This window comes from Corvus moneduloides, chromosome 17 (genome assembly GCF_009650955.1).
Source record: "Corvus moneduloides isolate bCorMon1 chromosome 17, bCorMon1.pri, whole genome shotgun sequence".
NCBI classification, from domain to species: Eukaryota; Metazoa; Chordata; class Aves; order Passeriformes; family Corvidae; genus Corvus; species Corvus moneduloides.
The window spans coordinates 10,611,505-10,629,176 of NC_045492.1; the positions used below are offsets into that span (position 1 = coordinate 10,611,505).

A 17,672-nucleotide genomic window follows, 5' to 3' on the forward strand; every position below is an offset into this window, starting at 1 on the left:
GCTTGGAAACCCGGGGTTGAATGAATATGAGAATTACAAACCAATATTCCAGAAGCACCACTGAACTGTATTCTAAATAAAAGCTATTCAGAAAGTGGGGTTTTTCTTTATCTGCAGAAAATTAATGAAGAACAAAACCTACATAAATATTAAGAATCTTAATTTTGCCAAAATAGAGTCACCTTTTGAAAACTAAGACCTTTGATTATGAGAAGTATAATACTACTGGTAACATTACAGAATGTGAACACTCGAAGTAAGTTTCAGTTTGGCTGGATGTTATTTTTAAAACTAGATTTTGTAGAAAATCTATCAGCCCAAGTTACCACCAGCAACATCTTAACAACCCCAAAGCAAATGCAAAAAACCTAAAGTGGAGGGATTACTTGGGAGATCTGGGAGAGTCTGCTCAGTTCTCAAATATACCCTGGATTTCTTTCCTGACTTTTGCAGAGCCATTTAGGCTCCCCCAGCATCAGCAGCATTTGCATGCCTGCAACTCAGTTGTGAACTGAAGCCTGAGAGCACGTACTACTAAATATCTGACGAGAAAATCCAGGTAGCTAGAGCTGTAGATTCAGCCACAATTCCATTTTTAAGTCAGAACTGGAGCCAGAGGAAGAGAGGCTGGACCTTAACCTTGCTGGGTAATTTACTGCTTAATTTCTATCAGTTTCTTGTTTTAGACTTTACCAGGTGCCAGGAATAACTGGTTTTGTGTACTTGTGGTAAGAATGTGCTATGCACTGTTTACTATCTGAGTGCAGTTAACAGCCGCTTGGATTTATACAACATTTTCACGTTTCTAACTAAAGCAGATAACTCAGCAGGACAGCGAGCCAACCTACCCATTACAAAACAAATAAATCAGTCCTAAGATCAGACTTCAAAAGTGAAATAGTAGATGCTCCACGAAAATCTCTGTAGGCTGAGGTTTCCACAGAGCAGGAGCTGAGCAGCTCCATGGCTGCATCCTTGGGCAACACATCATGGTCCTCGGCCAGAACAGATTAATGAACAGCAGGAATGGAAATGCTAATAATTAAGAAAAGGTTAAAATGTTCACACTGTCTGAGAATGATGCATAAAAGGATACAACCGCTAAAAATCACTGCAGCGATGAAGAATTTTTTTTTCAGAAACTAAATTCCAACTGGGAATATATTAAGAACAAGAAGAAATAAATTCTCAGAGTAAAAAACCCAACATAAAACAGCAAGTGAAAACCAGTCAGCTCTGTGGAATGGAGGCAGTATCCACACTACAAACTAAAGCTCCATTCGGAACCAAAAGCCATTTGAAAAACAAATTTAGGGAAACATCCAGACAAGACAAATCCCAAAATCACGATAAAAATCAGACATTTTTCCATATGAACAGTTTGTGTTCAAAGCAGCATTTGTCCCTTAAAACTCTACTAATGTAGCTGTAATTCAGAGCAAGAAACTCAGCCAAATTTTCCAGGCAGGTGTTCAGTCCCACTAGTTATTCCAGCAAATCCTCAGACAAAGCCTGTGCCACCCTCTGCCTCCCAGAGATTCCTCCCATGAGATCTGTACTGGTGGACCAGTCCCATCCTCTCTAGGCACACTAGATGTATTTACACACAGCATTAGTTCAAATCTATTATATATATAAAAATATACATTTTTAGGGGTGGGATTTGTTTTATCTTTAGAATTCAGTACACAGTGACACACTAAGAGAGACCACTGCCTGAGAATTGTACCAGACCTCCCATCTCCACATTACTTCATCCTCCAAAATTTGGCAGTCACATCCTGCTACCCATGAACTGTTTTTAGCAACAAAATGTAAGGAAGCAACTTCCTGTAACTAGAAGAAAAGTAACACAACAAAGAGTGATGGCCCTTCTTCAGACAGGGACACTGAGATTTTATCATTGTCTTTTGCTGACTATTGCTTTCATACACTTGTCTGAGATTACAAGCTTAGCCTAAGATTTTATTTTTACACACTGAGTCAATTTCCACTTGCATAACAATTATTATATGCAAACCACTAGCCCTGAACAAAGAAAACAGCATATAAAGACTTTTCCTTAAAGATAATACAAACGTTGCACCAGAGAAAACCTAATAGGAGAACAGGGCTTGTAGAACATGGGTTATCCCCACCTGTACAAGAGATCCTGTCAGCAACTGGTTTTGTAATCACCACAGATTCATTTTCCATTTGCTTGCTGCAATTATGCTATTGAAACCTGCAGGTCTGGGTTTCTTTTCCCTTCCCTTACTCTAAACAGAATTCATTTTTAATGTCTATTGCAGAAGGCCAATATGATATAAAAACCCCAAACATTTCACTACTCATGCACTCTTATTCATAATATCACATCAAATTGCTGAAGTAGTACCATATGGTGCTTGAGCACCAAGCCAGAACAAGTTGTTCAGCTTGTCATAATCTCAAAAGCTGCATAAAACTTAAATAATTTCTCTATGAAGTGGAAGATCTTTGGGTTTAATATAACTCATCAGAAATGGATTCTGAATTTTCCTCCTATTATTTCCCATGTTTTCTCTGATTCACATTCCATTTTCCAGTGCAAGCTATCAGTATAAGTGGCTACAACTATGGGGCTGAAAGGCTTTAAAAGCATCCTGTCCATCCCTTCTTCTTGATCATTCATCATCAAATTGAATGGATAAATAGCTTTCTCAATCAGACAGACATATAATTATAAATAAAAAAAGCTCAATCAGAAAGACTGAATGGAAAAGATTAATGAAATCTCCCACACTTTGATTCAGCCCTTAAAGCAACACCCTTGGTTGTGAAATGTGTACACTTCCACCCACACTGTCCTGTAGGAGAACACAGCAGCCTTTCAAGAAAACTGGAGTGGTGACATTTAACTGGTACACAAATCCACAGAGAGACAACAGTGGGAATGCTCCAGGTTTCACCACAGATTGCTCTGTATTTACATTCTCAGTTTCTGGAGACACCACAAGTCTAGGTGTTTGTGGGTTTCTTATTTTCTTAAAAAATATTTCTAACTGAGAAAAAAGGTTTGAAACTGAAGGTACAAGAGCTAGAGACAGACAAGACTTCAGCCAACCTCACAGTTTTCAGGGATTGTGACTGACTCCTGATCCCGAACGGCTGAGCAGCAGTGCAGGGACCACCTGAGATAAAGGAAACACATGGAAAGATCTCCCTGGGAACACACTACAGCAAAAAAGAAAATGTGAAAGCAAGACCCAAAAAGGTGGAACAGGAGACAAGAACTGGAAATGAGAAGACACAAAGAAGGGAGGTATATAGGCTGCAGAATTGCCCTGGAGGGGACGGCATTATGGAACTCCTCCAATAGAAGGCTTATTTTAGCAGCTGCTTAATCAATTGAAGAACAAAAAGGAGAGCACTAAATCAAGGAGAATTTCCTAGCCCTTCCTAGCATATATGTTCAAGCCTCATTCCCATATGGGATTAGGATAGGCAGGATCTGCAGGCTGGCACAGGCAGTACAGAAACAGATATTGCACAGCCTTTTGCTTAAGAATAAGACAGAATGGGGATATGTCTTCTGGAGCTATCATGGATTGGGAGTTTCCAGAAAAACATTTCTGTAATGGTTACATATGTGATTGTTCTTTTTCTTCTTAGCTGTATGGAGGAAAAGTGACTTGTCACCAGCCCAAAGGGAAAAGGATTTGGCTGCATGGATGAAGACAGGATGCGTTGCATCTGTGGCTTCACAGAAGGAAAGGAACAGCTCTTCAAAAAATGCAAGAAGCATAGAGAATATCCAAGATAAATAAATGAAAGGAATCAGTCCCACTTCTCTGGTGAAAATATGATGTCACAGCTCCCAGGCCCTCCACACTACACAGGCAGTATCAGCTCGGAAGGGGCAGCAGCAGTCTGGTGTCCCTGCCATGGTGGCCCTGGGCATGTGGCAGGATCTGCTAAGGCACCCAGCTATCCCTCAGACCTTGAGGGAATCTCTATTAACAAGGACGAATTCTTTGCTGTGCCTGATCATTCTCTGCACACTGCTGGAGGAAGGAATGGAGCTCCTCCAAGAACTAACAGTATTTTGGGTACAAAAAGGAAACAGACTAAAATACTGAATATGAGCTGCTTTGATGTGACTTGGTGAAGGTCTTCTATCAGCAGAGCCCCAAGGGAATATTCCAAGCAGCCCAGGGGAATAGAGAGCCAGCCTTGCTGGGGGGCTGACTGGCACCAAGAGCTCAGGCGACACAACATTTTGGGTTGATTAAATGCTGAAAGTGCCTTATCCCAGAGAAGAAAAAAAGAAGAAATGAAAAAGCTGTGGTGTGGAATTAGCATCTCCTTTCCAGTAACACTACCTTTTTGTGAATACTTAGCTTCTGGAAAACTGATTTTGATATGGCCAAGGCAGACAGGACTTCAGAGGAGGATGCTGAGAGAGAAGATGACCTGTGAGTGACACCACCCATCAACCTGGGCCAGAAAAATCTCCCCCATCAGCATTAACCCCCCAAATGCCTGATGCAGAGTTACAGCACAGATGCAAAGGGAACCTCAAGTTTTCCTTAGTTTAGGATCAGACCATTCAGCATTTACTCCCTTCTTTCAACAACATCCACACTTGGTGCTCAGTACTTATGAATACCCTCTATCCAATTAATACCCCATTAAGCCGCCCGCCCGCGGTGACTTTATCCTCAGACCACTGTATGGCAGCTTTTAACTCCATAATACCCTGGCATTATTTCCATATTAGACTACAAGGGTTTGATCCAAAGCTCATGGAGGTTAATGAGGGCTCATTAAACTTTGAATTGAGCCCTAACTGCTCAGCAAACACGGAGTGAAGTGAAACAGTACGTGTCAGATGAGATGACAGAGGGTGTAGTAAACTTTAAGGCGAAATATTGAATGCTGATGGTGACAAAGGCAGGCAATAGCAGGGAATGTGTGAGAAAGCAGCCGTGGGAGAGAATTATGATTGTGTTACACTCGATACCAAGCAGGACAGATTTGTGCCTATATAAATAGATATGCCTGGTCTGACTCTGATGTGATTTTTGTCATCATATGGTTAGACATAGCATAATATTGACACTATGGCTTTCCTTCAGATTTTAGTTTTGAATATCAGCTGGAGAGTATGATACTAGAGACTTGAAATCAGTATGACTCCTTCCCTAATTACTGATTAATCAAGAGCTAAGGTTGCCTACATAAAGATTCATGGGGAGAAGGAGGAAGTTTCATTAAGAACAAGAGGTTAAAAAAAAAAGAAGGGAGGGGGACATTTAACAACTGAATGGATACAGAAGGAGGAGAAAAAGAGCTGATTTCCTAATAGTATGTTATAACTGAATGTTAAATTTTGTATTCATGTCTAATTAAAAAATTAAAAGAAAATGTGTTAATGCTTGCAGATACCATAGGTTATGGTTCAAAAGGAAGTACGGAAAGTTGTTGGGTTGTTTTTCTCCAATGACTTCAGAAATACATATATGTTGTGTCATTCGGTCCCTTAGGTGCTCAAAAGACACAGCAGCTGCTTCATAAATTCTGAACTGCCTTTTCCTTTAGCATACAAAAACCTGTACCATAAACATAACACTGTCTGAAAAATATTCGGTAAACCCAGACAGTTGTTCGAAATGCTTCCTCCGATATTTAAATTCCTCTCTTAACAGGAGTTTCCCTGCAAAAACAGATGCTAACGAACAGTGCTTTTGCCATTGAGCTGAATGGGAACACTTTGGTGCAGCATTTTCCTTTTTTCCATGGAGACATTACAGGGTGCATTTCCCATGACTGAAAGAAAACTGCCACCTTGCTTCTCAATTCTTTGCTTTCAAATAATAAATAACTGCTATAATCTTCCATAAAAGACTTATGCTCTGATAATGTCTGATTCTTCTACTGTAATTTCTTTTTGTTAGAGGCAGTTGAATGCCATTTACTGGTAAGTAAATTGTGTCATCACTTCACTGCAAAACACACCACCGAAAATTTAAGCTGGCCCAACATTTATTTTTGTTTTCCAACTCACACAAATCCCTTCCGAGGGCTTGGATTAACTAGCAACACTTTTAAGTACAGATCCTTAATCTTAGTTTCCTCTCCTCTCTCTATATTAATATGCTCCCTTCCAATGATGTTACTTCAGAAATAACTCCAAATAACTCACAGTGTGGTCAGAAACTCTGCCTTTTAGCTGCTGTGCCTTTTTTCAGTGACTTGAAAATATGGAAAATTTGCCATTCCCACTGAATTTTTCATAGTCCTGCAGTAATGGGGGCACTGCAGCTCTGCCTTTTCCACAGAGGAGTTTAACTAGCACAGGGGCACGTGGACTGCAAGTTTCCCTAAAGGTTCAAACCACAGGCTCCATGTCCAATCTTTTCACAACACAATGCATGGCTTTCATTTTTTAGACAGAAAAAACGAGCCCACATAGCTTTTCTTCTTCCTTAAACTGTCCCCTATTTAACAAGAAAATGAGCTTCTTTGCCTAAATAAATGTTACAGCTCACAAAGCCTCGAAGCACAAATAAAAAAAAAAGTCAACTGCAAAACAGCCCAAAAGGGCTACAGACACAAGCACAGATGCAAAACCCTCCTCAGGTCATGATGTTTTGATTAAAATGAGCAGAGATCACAAGTGGAAGGAGAAGCCAGGAAGGCGACTGTCCCAGCGACGCCACCAGCACGATGGCATTTAGGTGTCTCTTGATATTTCCATGAGAAACTTTTAGGTTTAGAGTTTACAACTTGAGTCACAGAGGATAAGTCCTGGTTTCCAAAACCTTATTCCCAAAGGGGAATTACTCAGGTAAAACTTTGCAAGGTGAGGGCATGGCCAGGTGGTTTGTTATGAGAAGGGCATGTACATGGCATGACTTGTTTTTTGGCTGTATTTATATATCTATGTATCTACATACACACACATCTCAGAAACTGTGCACAGACCTGAGGCAGAGGAACATTAGATGAAACTTTTCTAGGACATGATCCTGCTGGAATAACAGCCTGTGCTGAGCCATCATCCCCCTGCTGCCACCTCCCCACTTTGCCTCCTGATGCCCAGGAGCAGAGCAGGGATGAAGCACAACGACACAACAGTCATGGAAGGGTGGGTGACCCCTCCAGCAACATGAAACACCACCACAAGCAACACCAAACCCTCTCTTCACTCTTTTGCTGGCTTGCTCTCTTCCACAGGACACCTAAGCTTTGGTCAAGTCCTTGGTTGTCCCCTCCAGCCACCTCTAGCTGAACCCTGTACCATGCTCCAAGAGTCACCTGCCTTCAGGTCCTTCACCAGCACTCATCCCTCATGAAGCATGAACAGCTCCTGCTCTCCCCTAGAGCCTTTTCCCCATGCACCCACAGTCAGGGTCAGCTGTAGTCAAACCCACCTCATTTGTCCACGGACAGGAAGACAAAACCCCCCTCACCTGTGGCTGGGCCCTGTTCCTTCTCCCAGGTGAGCTCACCTGCCCAGCAGCTGCAGGGGCTCTTGGGGGATGCATGAGTTGGTTCATGGAGGGGAAAGAATTCAGCTCTCTTTACCCAGTGCCAAAAATACGCAACCAAGGTCTACTGAGTGGCTTTTCAGGGCAGGTTCTAATGTCTACTAGGAAAAAAAAGACATATGCAAAGGCTGATGTGTGTGCACATCTGAAAGTGTGCTCTCTGTACACTACCAGTACACTCAGAGAAGTGTAATAAAAATTGGGAATCTAATAAAAACTATAAATGTGGCCAAAGAGGTTAGTACTGCACAGTGCTGGACACGTTAATCCAGTAAGGCATTCTTAATGTCCTTAGTTTCCAGTCACCAAATAAATTCTGAAGAGCCACCAGAGTTACTTAAAGGCTCAAATTTAGGCACATACTTAAAATCTCTGCTGAACAAGGGCCAAAATGTTCAGTACCACCATCTGCAGATATCCAAATTGCCTTGGGCAAAATGTTTCCCTTAATATGATCCAAGGTTTTGTTTGTTTGCTTTTTAAGTTGTCTAACTGTTCACATAGGAGAAAAATGTCCTTTAAATTAAGGAAATTAGCAACAAATATGAATGTTATTATAAATATGGTAATTATTAAAAATATGGTAAGAATTGTGGGAAAGGACAAACTGCAAAGAAATGGGGCCTTTAATGAAACTGGTAAACTACTGCATATCCACTCTTTGCTGCCCCATCATGTAGCTATGGCTTACATCTTTCATCAGCCTGCATTAGAGACAGCTGAGAAAGGATTTGGATGGTGACACCTTTATCACTGAAAATCTCAGCTGTTATAAATAAAACAATTAACCACAGCAATGAGAGCCTAAAATTAGCCCAAGAGTAAATTCTCTAAAATCTTAAAAGCTGACATCTGAAATTCCAGGGTGCTGTATTTAATTCTTCATTGGTGCAGACTATCAAGAACATATGCAATAGTAAGGGAATAAAAAGTGTAGATTTTTTTTTTTTTTTCTATCTCATCCCAGCCTGCTACAGTGAATTTCAGCAACAGCCTAGCTGTCAAGGTTATATCTGCACCATCATTCTGCAAATCCAAACTCACACCCACACAGCACCACTCTGTCTTCGGGACTCCATTTCAACTCATCAAGGAAGCCAAGTCCCACAGTCACCTAATGTGGGTGATGAGTGTTAAAGAATGAACTCCTGCAGCAAAGAGGCAGATTGCAAGTTCTTTGTCTGTTCCTGTCTCAGCTTTTTTCATTATTAGTGTTTTACTTTGGAAAAGGCATGAGCAAAACCAAAGCTCTTTTCTAAGCAAATTAACCAACCCACTGTTTTTGTGTACACTGTCTTTACAGATTTCCAATAGCTTTCGTGAGCTGTGTGCATTAGCTCTGACTGTGCCTTCCTGCCTTTGCCTGTTCACGTAATGACAGCCAGCCCGAATGGCTATTACAGTTATCTCACTTTCTGGAGGGGATGGGAGGTAATGATATGTTGCAATATGTGCAATGGGGTATTATAGCTAAATACTCTTTGGAGTGACTGATGAACTCTTTTGCAGTATGCCTGGTATGACAATTCAAGGGGTAGTTATCCTTCTGTGCTTCCTGAATCTCTTGCTCCTGATGTGAAGCTGGAGCTAAAAGGTGTGGGCTGGATGGGGGTGGTGGTGGTGGTGGAGAAATTGCTGGAGAGCCAGCAGAGAGCAGAGAAGCACCTTTGCATGACTGTGAAAACAGACCTGCACATTAACAGACCCAATGCACAGGTGTAGCAGTGAACTCGGACATGGAGTAATGTGACTGAATATAACCATCAGCAAAAAAATTCTGACTACTCCATTAAAACCCAAGTCCATTATGAGATTCTTCAAATAACCCAAGGACAGGCCCTGATGCTGATAACTGGAGAGTGGTGCCCATGGCCATGGCAACAGCTCTGTGGTCTCAAACAAAGCCACTCAGCTTCCCTGCCTCGGCCTTCTATCTGTGAGAGAAAGACCATCATCAGTGATGCAAGCAGGCTGAAAAAGTCAGATCCTGCACAGAAAAATTCCTAAGCAAATGCTATATGGATCACAGCTGGACTTCAGGATCTTAAAGGTCTTTCCCAACCTAAAAAATTCTATAATTCCATGTCTCTCACTTACAGTTTGTATTTAACCAGCAGTCATCAGTAGTAGGGTCCCAAATCCCTGCTAGTATATCCCACTCCTCTGCCACAGGGGATGCTGAGTGACTGCAAAACAGTTTGAAACATCAACCACAAGGTCAGACCACATGTTTGTTATCCCAATCTCCTCCCAGTCTGACATGGTGTACCCCAAATTAATGACTTGAAGTTAATCAGAAATATTACTAATGATTTTTGAGACTTCTGAAATGGCATGCTGATACTTCCCAATCAGTGGGAGCAGTCTCACTGCTGCCAATGGCTTCTGAGAATCTCAGTTTTTATGTTATGTGGGAAATTAAAAATGGTTCCATTTCCTTCATGCAACTGGGATGCCGTATTCAAAGGAGATTTATCACTCCCAATCACATGGCATTTTATGATTTAGTGGGGCATTTTTCTACTCACGTTACTATTCCCAAAGCATCCTGGAAAATGGCAAAAACTCAAGGGCAGCTTTTTTAGCTGAACTGGGCAATAGGAGTCCTTGATATCTGTCTGCAAAGTGTCAATCACCTTTAAATCCGAACCTCACTTACGACGGTTCTCCTTGAGTAAGTGACAAGGCCAGTCTGGCAAAATGAAATTCTTCAGTAATACATTGACAAACTCAGAACCACAGAGCACCAAATTCCCCTCTGTCTGGATTTGAATGCATAAATAAATAAGGCTCTTGCATTTATTTCTGCTAGAAGATTGTATTATTCCTTTCTGCAATTATGGAAAAATGCAGAGCACAGGCAAGATTTAGTGTCTGAGTTTTTGCTGCAAGACTTGTGTCAGTAGAAAGGCGTTTGTGCTCTTGGGAATCAAAGTGAGATTCACCCATTTGTGGCAGGTGTTTTAAGCACTCAGCCTAACAATCTACCCACGCATGGCACTACAGCAATTCAACGACTAAATTAAATCTCTGAATATTAAATTAATGATGGAAATCTAAAATATTAATATATTCTAATTGAATATTCTCCGATAAATTATCTAGGCATTCTCAGCAATTTGATTTTACTTTCATTTCTTAAGGAACTTTCAGCTGCATAAATACAGCTATTAAAGCAATTCAAAAAGGGAACATTTTCTGCTCAGACAAGAGAACTCTAAACACAAAGAATCTAAAAATTTCTTTCATATGATTGATTAAATCATAGAGCCCAAGACAGCTGAATCATTAAATGACTGCTTTCCTTCAGTCCCTCTGGCTTTAGCAAGGACAATATAAATTCCCTATGGGTCTGAATACAAGGAAATACAATATGTATAATTACAGTATAGGCTTGAATGCTGTTTAAGAGAATTTTAAATGGAGCATTTATGCTGTAGCTGCACTTTTCAATCCATAATGCTGGAAGTGCGTGTGCATGGAAAGCCCATAAAGCACTGGGCATCTGCTTCCTTCGACCTAGATTCCCAAATGGCACACGCTGGGGTAGCCCCACCAGCTCTGGCAGAGATGTGTGATTTGCTTCAGGATCTGCCCTTCTGTTTTTGTGAATGCTGGAAACTGAGAAAGGCATCCTCAGGGAGAATGCAAACAAAGGGATGTCCTTTGAGGAGTGCATATAGCGTGGAGTAGGTTTAGGAACTTCCTTCAGACTGCAGGTTTTAAAGGAATTTCAAATGGACATGTCAAGAAAGTAGCGCTGTGTGGTATTTCCCTTTCTCCACTCATTCCGTGAGTCATGTGCGAGTCCTGGTTTGGTAACTCACACACACAGAGGAGAGCTCAATACCAGAGCCAAGACTGTGGCAACACTAACATTTAATGAACCATTTTCCTGCTCATCTTTCTCTCTTTGCTGTCAGGTTGGTTTGTGTTGTGAAACTGCAGTCGAGCCAAGAGCTGTGGCAATCTACATCCTCGAACCAGCTTTCAAAGAAAGGCTGTACCTCTCTAGAGCACCACAACCTGCACAACATCCCATTTGCTCTCCACCCTCTGGGCTTGCTCCTTCTTATCTTGGTCTGATTGTCACAGTAAGGCCAAATCCCCTCATTCCTCAATTTCAGCTGATGATGCTCACAGGGCATCACAAAAGTGAGGTGCACTGAGAGCCAGAACCAGCCATTTTTTTCTCTGAGTGTGTGTGTGGTTGGTAAGGCAAAAGAAACACCTGTTCCTGTGGAGAACAAGGAAGATCTAGGTCTATTTGTAATCAAGGCTGTCTGCGTCTCTCTCAGGAAAAGTAAGGTCTGATGTCCTTTGGGAAGCATTTGCAAGGCCTTTTCTCAACAAACCTTCTCTCACCACAGACAGATGCCATCTGTCTTGCAGCTGGGAGCTAATGGATTCTGCACTGCCAATTTCACAGCAGTGAGCAACGCTGTGATAGAGGAGGCAAGAGGGATTTCCTACAATAAAACTATTTAAAACTGTGCAAAGGCACACGCTGAAACAGCCATGAGGAGCAAAGGAGATGGCAACATTGAGGGCTCGTGGTCCAAGCTGGCAGGGATTTCACAGCTCAGTGTGCCTTCTGTGTCTCCAGCACCAGGATTTCAGACTTTGGGAGAGATGTCTCACCCATTTCCTGCACCAGGGTGGGCTGTGGCTCACAGACAGCTGGAGAGTGTGCTATCAACTTTTTTTCATATTAAATATTCAATGTCATTGGATAGCTTAAGATGTGCTAAACCCAGCCAGGAGTCCAGCACACAGTTTTGCAGTGCATCAAGAGGAGCTCTCTGCTTCCTAAACGTTCCCTGTGCTGCTGGAAACCCGACCTGACAACGACACCTCCACTGAGCAGCAACACAAGAGTCTTCAGATACATTATATTCTGCCAACTTTCCAAGCCACTTCACGACTTTCTGATTAAATTTACATAAAATTCATCCTTCCCTCTTATTCCCCGTTACACACATCAGGTTATTTCTAGTATTCTTGTGGCTGAGATCACCAGCCCTCGGATACGGGAGCCCATGCTGTGCCTGTAGCATGCAATCAAGGCAGTTTGTGAGAGCACCAAGATCCTGTCTTGGTCATCCTCAGGGGATTTTCATGCTGGTGTAATGAGAACAAGTTGTTTATTATAAGAGATCTAACAGGAAAATAATACATTTTTCAGTTCCATGTTTAATAAAGGCAAGCTGGAAAAATTAGGGTCTATGAAGTGCAAGATGGGAGGCTCTAAGAGCTCTGGAAAGGTCCTGGAGATGAACTGAAAGTTTGGAGCCCTCACAAAGGAGAACAAAGGTGCAGTGGTTGATAGAGGAGCCCATTATCTAAGCATGTCAAAGATGACCAAAGGCCAATTCTGCACATGACTTGGTTTTTTTAAATGAATTATTTTCATGCAGCCCATTGAGATGGACCAAGACTTGCTTTGAAAACTGAGTCGAGATTCACATTAGAAGCAGCTGGAGACTGACTTGTGGATCCAAAACTGAGATTCTTCTTGAAGTTCAAAAGAGGATGAATACAAGATAAGCTAATAGATAATTAGATAATAGATAATTAAGAATTAGCTACGCGTGTAGCTAAAAAGGATGAGTCAGTGAGAAAATAGACAGTGCTCAGCAAGGGTGCAACTATTTAATATATTATCTTAGCTGATCAGTGTGCCTGCATGAGTCATTTGCTTGGAGAAGGAGGGGGATTTCATATTGTTTTTGTATTTTTAATAGGCATTTTTATGGACTTCAGTTATAATAATGAGAGTACCTGACAATTAGTAATGAAATTAGCCTCACTACAGTGAAATATTTCACAGCATGTACAATATTATTCCTAGTACAAAGGTGGAAGTGAAGCAGAAGGAAATTAAACCCAAGATTGTCATAAATGTTTCCAAAATAAATAAGCATATATCAATAAATTCTGATAACTGTTTTCTCAGCTCAAAGACAAAAGCAGAATTTACAAAACATTTTTTTATATTAACAAATTATTTTTAGCTTATAAACGTCAGATGTTTATTTAAACTCTTCGAAGAGTAAGTAAATCTTTTCAGCAGCCAAAACTAATTAGAAATTCCTATTATTATTTTTTCAGCTATTATTTTTCTGAAACACATTTCCTAGTTAGTGTGGTTGATGTATATGAACAGACACGGATGTTCCTCTGAAAGAAAAAACCCTGTAATTAACTGAAGGGATTGTTTGGCAGGGATAATGTTTCTTTTTTCTTTTTTTTCTCTAAAAACTTTTTCATTTAACAGATTTTATCAGAATGAAATGGTTTAATGAGCAGAGAATTATAGTTGATCCCAGCTGAACCAGATAGAGCTGCCTTTCGAGGTATGTGGCTCCCATCAAGCTGCATTCACCTTTGCTATGATTTAAACTTCATTCAGGCACAGCCATGCTAAAAATACTGACAAGTAACTAATCAACTTCCATAAAATGGAATTTTTACCTTCACAATAGGAAGCAGGAGTAGGAGGGAACCCAAAAGATTTGCCTATGCATTTTAAATTAGTCTGACCTATAAAAACGCAAACAGCAAGTGGTTCTATGAAAACGTACTTCTGGTAGGGTTTTTTGGTTTTTTAATTTTGAAATTTTTCATGCCATCCCTTCCTCTCCTTGGAGGAAGCCAAAACCAAAGACAGCACTATGGAGGGACTGGTTTCCATTAGTTATACCTACAAAATGCAAGCTCAGGCAGGGCTTTCTGGACCAAAAAAAGTTCAGTGTCCAAGAACCAGTGGTAGGTTTGAAGGTCTTATATAAAATAGCAGCGAAAACTGTGACAGACCTGCTTCTGTACAAATGGGATCTGAGCTGCAACTTCACATGTGCACTTCTGGTTCCAGTTTGTGAGCAGATGGACACAAAAATATTCAGTGCCCAGTGAGCAAAAGCATGGGAAATCAGATCAAAACTGTTACCTAGATCTAGGAGACAGCAGAATGCTCCAGGGCAATCTGAAGATTATGTGGATGGAAATAATCAGATAGTGCTGGTCTTTGAAGATGTTGATTTGTCCTATTCTGGATAATTAAAGAGCAAAGTCTAACAGAGGGAGCTGTAACTCCTGATAGGAATCACCCAAGCTTCACATTCAGGCACCAGGAGAAAGGCCAGATGCTGCAGAGGAGCAGAAAACTCAACCCAAGGCTGAAACATCAGGGGTCTCACGCTTAATCAAGCTGCACTCTTTGTATGATCTTCCCTGTCATTACAATGCTTTCTGTATGTCAGGTGAAGAGGAAAGCAGCCCTTTGTAAGCCAGTTTGTTTTTTTTTATTTCCCATCCCATTTTTACTTCATTTTCAGTGTTTCCTCTAACATCTGTATTCAAAAACTGCAATGGAATATATTGCTGAAAATCTGGGAGTTCTGCATTTCCATAAGCCAGGTTATCTTTCCAAGGTTACTGGTAGTCTAAGTGATGAATATAAATTCTTCTGTACCTATATAAAATTTATTATTTGTCATTTCCATTAATATTAGAATTTTGCATAGTTGAGTCCTTCTGTTTCATCTCCAGACTGTAGGGTAAAAAGTGCCACAGAGATTTCAGTCCTTATAAATCAACAAATTTGCCATGGTAAGCTGGTGCCAAGTTGTCCTCTCGCTGTCTAGTCAAAAATCAAAAAAACCCAGTAGGGAATAGAAGAGAGCACAAGTTCATTATGCAAGTACTACCCTTATTTTTCACAGGAATTCAAGATTTATTCTAAATTATTAATTTAGAAAGGCATTTTTGACACATCAGGTTATTCTCCTCTTCAGACATTTCTTCAGCTTAGTAGGATAACACATTAATGGGTCACTCCATACCCAGCACTGCTGACCATGCAAAGACTCCTTGGCTTCCCTCCCTGTTTTTCCAGGGCAGACATAAAACCACTTGCCGCCTCGTACTTTTTTAGTCCTTACTGTACTTCCCTAATTGCACAGAGAAATGACACCAACAATCCAAGCTTATCCAGTCCTTGGTGAATTGGGAACCATGCCCCTTCCTTCCTCCCAGACACAGGCTGTGCACAAGAGTATCAATATGAAACAGGTAATGATGCAACTCATGAGAGTCCAGGCACTGCTTCAAGAGGACTAAATGAACTTCCTGAGAAGGGATGCCAAGGACACAGCACTGCTACTCAAAATAACTTCTGAAATTCTATAATTGTTGCCATTTTCTTCCAAGGGAAGAGCTGCAAATGTCTGCCAAGGAGTTTTTTTGTTTTTTGGGGTTTTTTTTTTTTTTTTCAGCTAATCATTCGGCTGCTCTAAAAAACTGAAACCAGCACCCACAAGAGGAATAGCAACACGTATTTGTATTTCACTAACATTTATCAACAGCAACAATAAATCAACCAAATGTCTCTGTAAAATACTCCTTTTCCCTTCCTTTTCTTTTCCTGTCATCCCATAATCATCACAAAAAACCACATGGGTAAACTTGATCTCAGAGATTATCCTCGTGAAGAAAGAAAGTAGCAACACAGGGAGGCTGCGGGATCCATCTGCAGCGGCGGCAGGCAGCCAACCTCCCCCGGGCCGCCGCGCATCTGTACCGGGACCGGAGGGAGGGAGGGAAGGGCAGGGAAGGATGCGGCGCCCTCATCGCTGGGTGCCACCGAGCCCAGCTTTTACACCTGCAGCCGTTTTTTGGATGAGAGCGTGGGCAAAGTGCCATCCTGGCAGCAGCGCCAGTGTCTCGGGAGGGACTGGCTGGAAGGAGGCGATTAGGCTGCTGTCAGCTGGGGAGGGAAACTGGGGCGAGGCGCTTTGGAGCAGCATGGAAAAGGCAAATATTCCTGCAGGAGGGAGGAAGAGCAGAGAGCCTGTGCTTTGAGCCAGGCTTCACCAGACCCGCCACAAGAGCACCATTGTTATTAGCACTATTATCACTATTTCTTATTTTAACTTACCCGAACCAGCTGCTGCGGGAAGGGCCCTCTGGAGTTTTCTGGCACGTTGATGGGTGGGATGACCCAGTCCCGCTTCTGCCGCCGCAGCCCGTTGGCGCTCTGGTGCTGCCGCCAGGGCAGCAGGGTATCACTCTGCTGCTGAGCCAGCTCTCCAGGCAGTGCCTTCCTTCCTTTGGGCTGTTTTGGAAACAAGAAAGTAAGGCCAGTTAGCTTCTTCCTTGCTTCTTAGGACCTGTCCCAACAGTGATGTAAATGGTCATGTGGAACAAAGACACAACGTGCTTTATGGGCAGCTCTGCTGCCACTTTGTTTTCACAGAACCACAGAATCACAGAATCACCTAGGCTGGAAAAGACCTCGGAGATCATTAAGTCCAACCTATGGCCTTACACCACCTTATCAACTAAACCATTCACAAATATATGGAGCTGTAACTCCCAAGTCAAGATGCCTCCCAGAATGTATCATCTTCATTACACCACCTGCAAGGGCATGCAGCAAAACACTGGAGTAAAGAAGTTGCTGCAAATTTCCTATAAGTACAATTTACCAGAACACAAAAAATGGGAGAGGATTCCTTTACAGCTCATGTCATGGGTCAGATTTATAGTCTGGTATTGAGCACAAGCAGGGCTACAAGAACCTGCAGTCTGTGGTTCAGCAAAAGTATTCTGCCACACCAACCCAATGCCAGCCAGAGGGAGAGTCAGCCCCATGGCTGCAAGGGTGCATTAGTTCAGATTCTTAGTGCTTCATAACAAATGATCTTTTTATGAGAGCTGGGTTTTAAACACAAATCCCAAAATATACACCCCACATTGCCTGGGAAGTGTAATGCATCGCAGGCACAGTAAATTTTCATTATTTGGTGTGACTTTGAGTCCTTCTTTGTGGTATTTTTTTAAACTATGGATTCTCTGCATAGCATACTTTGGTGTTGGAAATGTTACAGAGCTATGGATAAAAATGGAAATGGTGGGACCATGGTTTTGACTTAGAGCAACCGGCTCACTATCAGAAAATTTATGCCTTATAGAATGATGAATCAATGAAATGTAGATTTGGGAATGCTCTTCAGAGGTTACGCAGTCCCAATACTTAAATACTCTGTGGTCTTCTAGGATTCCAGCAATTACTTTTGAAAGTCTGCAGAAAAGATAACTAGCAAGGGCTTTTGTTACCATATGGTGACCTGCACTCCCACCAGAAAATGTTTAAAC

At 41.6% G+C, this 17,672-nt stretch overlaps 1 protein-coding gene across 2 annotated transcripts in view; it reads right to left on the reverse strand.

Annotated features, from left to right (window-relative positions):
- CDH4 (cadherin 4) overlaps positions 1–17,672 on the reverse strand; it is a 424,678-nt gene that overhangs the window by 139,498 nt on the left and 267,508 nt on the right. For both annotated transcript variants that reach the window (XM_032126957.1, XM_032126958.1), the window contains exon 4: positions 16,453–16,629. In XM_032126957.1, coding sequence (XP_031982848.1) covers positions 16,453–16,629 — 177 coding nt within the window. The remainder of the gene's footprint in view (positions 1–16,452; positions 16,630–17,672) is intronic.